This window comes from Sycon ciliatum, chromosome 1, assembly GCF_964019385.1.
Source record: "Sycon ciliatum chromosome 1, ocSycCili1.1, whole genome shotgun sequence".
Lineage (NCBI taxonomy): Eukaryota > Metazoa > Porifera > Calcarea > Leucosolenida > Sycettidae > Sycon > Sycon ciliatum.
The window spans coordinates 11,607,503-11,614,460 of record NC_088643.1 but is presented as its reverse complement, the minus strand read 5'-3'; the positions used below and the strand labels follow the sequence as shown (position 1 = coordinate 11,614,460).

The 6,958-nt window shown below is 45.7% G+C and overlaps 1 protein-coding gene across 1 annotated transcript in view; it reads left to right on the top strand.

Annotated features, from left to right (window-relative positions):
• LOC135813347 (uncharacterized) overlaps window positions 1-6,958 on the top strand; it is an 11,518-nt gene continuing 4,560 nt past the window's right edge. The window contains exons 1-2 of the mRNA XM_065326449.1: window positions 1-589; window positions 5,514-6,958. The exon at window positions 5,514-6,958 is cut by the window's right edge and continues 1,086 nt beyond it. Coding sequence (XP_065182521.1) covers window positions 235-589; window positions 5,514-6,958 — 1,800 coding nt within the window. The 5' untranslated portion in view covers window positions 1-234. The remainder of the gene's footprint in view (window positions 590-5,513) is intronic.

The following is a 6,958-nucleotide window of genomic DNA, read 5'->3' as shown; positions in this document are numbered from 1 at the left end:
AGGCGATCGAGCTGATGCTGAACATTTCAAGCGTGATTTTCGAAGAGTTGTTGGCCTTCATGAAATTCGCTCTGTAAATGAGCCACAACTGATTAACGGCTTGTACTATTCCTTGAAAAACACAACTCCTTGATCCTAACTTAGAAGTCACAGTATGCAGTAAATCGATGTCGATCGTGATCAGTCCGCAGTGCGAGTGAACTGTGGTCACGCGGACAGGCAGGAGTGTGAACAATGGCAGACAGGGTGCGCTATAACATAGCCTTCCTACTTTCTAATCTAGATGTATCCGTGATCTTGGAACTCTTGCTGGAGAATGATGTGCTGGACGTTGATGAATATAAAACTGCCTCTAGCAAGGAGAACGTGAAGTCTGATCTGACGAAGTACGTGGTGAGGTTGATGCTAACGAAAACGGAGGAACAGGTGGATTCGTTCCTGAGGCTCATTCAGCACAGCCAGCCTCATGTAGCTGAACATGTTGCCAGTACCATGGCGAAGCGACGCGATGCAACTGCCAGTCGGAAAACTGCCCGTCCCACGAAGCCAATGTCGGCAGATGATGAGTCAACACGTGGCTCGTCCTCCGGTAAGTGTTCACATTGATCATTACACTTTACAGTGGCGTAGGAAGATGGGTTGGGGGGGGGGGGGGGGGCTCGTTGAACATTCGTGTAACTACATGTCTTTTACAGTTCTGTTCAATGAAATCCAGTCACAGCATCACTCAAGTACGCGCTGGAATGAATTCCAGTCACAGTATCACTCAAGTACACGCTGGGCGTTGCGCAGCCCTAGACCTGCAAACATTGGGCTGCAAAATGGTGCAAGGCACAAACTTGAGTGACGCGACTGGATTTCATTGAGCAGCACTGCCAGTACTTACTTGTTTGCAGTGAGAAGTGCTTACAGAGATCAATTAGTTTATGCATTCACATCCATCGTATTGAGAGCTGACCCTGGGAATGCAGTGGGTTCAGCAGATCTACATGTATAAGCAGATCTACATGAGCACTGAATCCATACATCCTGTACACACACCTTGTACACACTCTCTCTAACGGTCTCTAGGCTACACTGCAATTGATATACCTGTCCCTCCAGGAAATCGCGATTCCACGGATGCAACAAATTTCGCGATTTTGGCCAAAACCCGCAAATTTGTGAAAAGTCCCCGATTTCCCGCAATTTTTTTGTTTTTTCTGCACTTCTTTTTACATTTTTCTGCACTTTTCACGCAGTATAAAGTGCTTTCTATGATCCTGTACGTGGATTATTTGCACAGTACGCAAAAAGCGATTCTAATGATGCAACAAATTTCGTGATTTGGCCCAAATCCGCAATTTCCTGCCAATAATTCCGCGAGTTCCTGGCAAGTTCCGCATCTTTCCGCACTTTTCGCCGCATTTTTTGTTGTTTTCTGCCGCAATTTCTTGCGCAAGTTTTCGATGACTTTTTCCGCAAATTCCCGCAGGGACAGATATACATTAGCTCAAATTTTCGGTCAAGGCCCATCATCAGGAATTCCTGATGATGGGCCTTGACCGAAAATTTGAGCTTATGTATAATTATCAATTGCAGTGTAGCCTAGAGACCATTAGAGAGAGAGTGTGTACACGGTGTGTGTACAGGATGTATGGATTCAAGTATTGGCTACAGTGGAGTCTCCAAACCTTGAGTACATGAGCACTGTATAGATCTACAAGAAATGCAGGTGCTACCGGCGTGAAGTACTGTCATGGGTCACTAGATTATTGCTAGGGAGTTCAGTTCCAGCCTGGGTCAGGTGAAAACTGCAGTCACAACTTGCGTGTACATTTACAATGGGGTCCGCGTGAAAGCTCTTTGGCCTGACCTCGAGCCCGCCCGCTTCTATCTGATCCCGTGGCCAGTACTCCCTTGTCGATGCTATTTTAGGTAGCTGAGGTCATCGCCTTTCCATTGATGCCACACATGCCATGCTTGAACAAAAAAGGAGTAGCCGTGGTTTGCACAGAGGCATAGCGAAGTACTGATCTCAACCAGATTCATTGTCGGCCCCGGGAGGTACACCCAATTTCCGTGTTCGGCAGCCTCGAATTAGTCTAAAACAAGAGGATTCCAGAACATTTAGCCTCGCACTGTATCGCAGTAGAAGGAAAATTATCACCGAAGCCAGCCCACAGCGATTTCCCGATGTTGGACGTAAAAAAATCGAGTGAATTGCGCACTCACTGTAAAAGCTGTGACGGTGAAAGCATGTGAGTTGTGCAAGCAGGCACACCCGACATGCATGACGTGCAGCACATGCATGCACACGGCGCCATGCATGTGCACATCCTGTACCTCCATGCACTTCAGTTCGCACGCGCATCTATGCACCAAATAGTGCAGTGCTGGACGGAAACCACACCGTCCCCATTCATACTTGAATTACTTTCTGTGACCGCTCAGGCGTTCATTTTCCAAACTTCAATCATAACTTTTACTTTGGTTTAGATGAAGAAAAAGTAATTTATCGTGTCCGTTCCCGAAGGGAACTCACGACGGCCGCTAACACCCGGTAACCCCTAGCGGCATTGCCTTTGGATTGCCTTGGAATTTATGTTTCAAACTTTCGCAGGTCGTTTCTGAAACCTTCCCGGTTCACAAAAAATAGCGTTTCATGCGAAACTTTCGAATATGATTTTTCGTTTGAAGTTCCTATTATTGCTTTGCATCGTAGCTGCTGATGAGTTTTGTTTTTCTAAAGTTCTGCAGTTTACTTCGAAATCGCAAACATTGCTTTAGTCGGAGTCAGTTGGTCTAATTGCTACGCCGGCAGCAGCTATAGTGCAGCATTCCAGAGAATACCACTTTTCAGACAAAATGTTCAACTGAGACTCAGTACAGTAGTTCTTGGAGAGAGAGAAGATTGCAAAGTACTTTGGCGGCAGAGTTAAATTTGAACATTTCCATGGAAATACTAAGCCCAAGGCTACAAGCCATTATTCAATGACCTCCAAAAGATCTCACTAAGTCAAGATGGTCATCAACACCAATGTGGAAAATCCTCTATCAGTGGAACATGACTTTGTTACTAGTCATAGAGTTCTAGTACAACCACTGGTAGGAGATAAGCCCAGTATTCTTGTTTGTAATAGCTGCAACCGGGGTGTTATTTTTGAACGTGAACTTATCCCTCTCTCATTGCTCCGTGCACAGAACAGTCTGAGAACACTACCAGTACTATGATTTTTTAACTTACTTTCTCCGTTCAGTTAAGCAAAACTTCTTAATAGGGTTTTTTTTTAACTCGGAGAGCGTTTTAGTGTTCTGTTTATGATCTTCCTATAGGCATTAGACACACATGTCAGTGATCTATCCCCCCCCCCCCCCAGATAGGGTAGCCATGGTGACGGCCATTACTCTGATAGGCTTAGAACCTCCGATATGCGTGGAGTCCTTTGGAGAAATTTAAGAAGTATAGCCCTGTCCTGACAGGATGTCACCAGAAAACACCCACTAGCGCACAACACCGAAGTGAGAAATGAGAAACAGAGCCTTACAAAAACCATTCCTGTGAGCTCCTTGGCCCAGGGAGATTGCAAAAATGCCTGTCAAGAACAATACTGAAAATTATACCGGTATCACCGCCAACAACACCAGTTATTGTGCGCACAAGACGGAAAGACATGAAGATCCCAAATCAAAAGGACTTCACTCTTCATGCCGCAGAATTCACGGCAGGTAGACCGCTGACAAAGATCAAGAAGCTGTTCGCGTAGCTCTTCTCAGACTTTCCAAGTTCTCTAAATCTCAAGGTAAAATTTGTGCACAAACAACTCAAGTTGTACTTCAAAGTAGATCTACCATGAGCAAGTATCCAGTTCCGCTCCAGTGTCAGGACTCAACTGTTCACGCAAGCGGAAGGAGTGAGTGCGTTCGATTATGACCGCGAAACGATGTTGAATCCATTCATGAAACGTCCCTGGCTATTCACATCACCCCATGTTAGGGTAAATGGATTCCAAACTGATTCCAGGGCTACATGACATGAAATCCAACGACAAGATTCCATTCATGAATCAATTAATGGCTGTAATCGAACGCACCCAGTGTGGCCGAGGAGCCGGTCAAAGGTTCACCACTGAAATCGCACAAAAGCTGGTTGTTCTAAACAATCAGAACAGGGCTCGATTGTCGTTGAATCGACTAGCCATCAAGCTGGTAAGAGAAGGAGTAAATGTCTCACCTGTGACTGTTTGAACTAGGTGCAAGGCGCTTCAGATGCGGAGACGGCGACGATACATCAAGCCGGATTTGACAACCGAGCATAAAATAAAGCGCATGAAATTTGTCCTCTCCCAATTGAATGAGCAGACCATGAAATTCTCCGACCTGAAAAACGGGACACGTGGAGGCGAGAAGTGGTTCTACATGATGCATGACAAGCATGCAACAGAAAATGTGGTGGTTTCACGAGGATGCAGCATACACAACCAGTGATGCTGGTACAGTCAGACCTCGCTTATCCTGTCCTCTTTTATCCAGATCCCTGCCATCCGGAAGAAAATAATTATTGTTAGTTACCGATTTACAGCATATGCCATGCATACATACAGTATGTGTGTTCGATTATCCCGTTCCCTCGCCTATCGGATTTTTTTGTGGAAAACGGATGTGTGCGGTTATGCGAGGTCTGACTGTATGCGTCCAACCATGTGGAAATGTTGGGTCTGGGAAATGGAAGTTGGAAAAGCCGCGTGGCTCGAAGAAGTGCCCAGGAGCCGGCCAGCCACTGCTGTACCAGCACGATGGTATGTGTCCGCACACAACAAAAATCAATGGGCGTGTGTTTGCAGGACAGGGGAAAGCGAAAGGATTTGACATTCAGGTTTTTGTTCAGGCTGGACAAAACCCCGATCTCAACGCGGACGCCTTGGCGTTCTTGCACAGCCTGCAGACCGATGTGTCACCGATGGTGAATGAAACCAGAAAAGGAGCTCAGAAGTTCTGCAGGCTTTGGAAGCGTGCTGGCAGAAGAACCCCAATGCAAAGATGAAAAACATTAAGTTTTGGTTGTGCCGCTATGGCATCTTCCATGGGATTCTGGAGAGCGGCGGAGAGAAAAACTGCCGACAGCGGCACCGTGCAAATCGTCATGTTCACAATTCAAGCAAAGAAGTACGATCAAATATTTTCTCGGCATATTTTAATGTTTACAGAGCATGAGCTGTCAGTGTGTCAGCACTGCAGACGGGAGTCAGCGAGGAAGCAGACTCAATGCAGGGAATGAGTTGTGATCGAATTCAGATGATGAGAGAAGTTGGACCACTTCGAAACAAACTGTGTGACATCTATAAACTACTATTTCTCGTATGCTGCTCTGTTCTCCCCTCTGCAAACTGTGTTGTAGCCATTGAATACTTTTGACGGAACTGTAAAAAAATGCAACAAAGTTTCGCTTAACAAAGGAAGTAGGTCATACATCCCTTTTGAAAAAGATTTAAAACTTACAATAGGTTTATTCATACTTTCTGTCTCCTTGGTAGGTATCACCATGACAACAGTTGGCAAACAGAAAACGCAGCCATTGCAGCACACAGTGGGAGCTTGTCAGGCAGACCAACAACGGACGTCCAACAGATGTGAGCCAATCTTCAAACAACCAGCATCAGCTGAAACAACCGCCAATGTAACTAAAACGGGTGCAACATCCAATACAACATTGACTACAACACAGGATTCAACAAGATCAACAACTTCAAGCCAGTCATCTCTACCGGACAAAGACCGACATTTCACTGGCAGGGATGACATTGTTACAGAGATCAGTCACAACATTCTCACAACAAAGTCCAAGTCATCACCTACACGTGTGCAGAGTCTTGTGGCACCAGCTGGTTTTGGTAAGACGTCCGTAGCCATTGCTGTGGGACATGCATGTCGCAATGCTGGTTGTCGTGTGGAGTTCTTTGACTTACGCGGTGTAGCTGGTGTTGACGCTGTCCAGGCAATGATTCAAAACCGACTCGAAACAAGCCCAGCTTCATCTGAAACTACTGGCAAGACAACGAAATCAACTGATGGCATTGATGATGATGGTGGCAAACACCACATGTTATATATCCTAGACAATGCCGAGGATGCTATCCAGGCTGGTGCTGATAAAGATCTCCAACTACAAGATGTCGTGGAGCAACTACTTCGACTACAACCCCATGTCCATGTCCTACTGACAAGTCGTGTATACTTTGACCTACACGCTGCCCAGTTTAAACTACAACAACACCGTCTTGTTGGTCTGACAAAGGTTTGTGCTGTTGGTCTTCTCCATGGTCTATGTGTTGAAGGTAGTGTGAGCATTGAAGATGCACAGAGATTAGTGGATCATTGTGGAAATGTCCCACTTGCCGTACGCATTACAGCTGGTCTTCTACAAGGTGGTCGATTAACTCCAACCATGTTGCTGGCGGTGTTCAAGAAGATTGGTCTTGATGTGTTCAACGACGATGGTCTGAAACCGAATCATCGAATCCTGAAGCTGTTGACATTAGCATACAACACATTACAACAGGATGACAAGGAATCATTCCATGCTCTGTCTCAACTACGCTCCTCGTTCTCATCTGGCTGTGCTTGTGTGATGGTGGGTTTGCCTGCAACTGATGCCAGTGTGGTTCATCTTGTACGTTTTGATCCTTTGATCAAGATTTGTTTCCTGGATTACAATTCATGTTCGGATCGCTACTCGTTACAACCATTTATCGCCGAGTTTGGTCGTTACCAATGCCCAGAAGACAAGCAACACATGTACCAACAGCGAATGTGCAAGCATTTTCTTGACTTTGTGAAAGAAGTTGATGACTGTAGAGGTTGTGGTGCAGACATAGCAATGTACTGGAGTTACCAATTGCTTCAGGAACGGGTGAATATACAGAAGGCGCTGTCTGTTGTTGATGTTTTGTCTGGTGATGACTTGCTTTCTTTCTCTGGA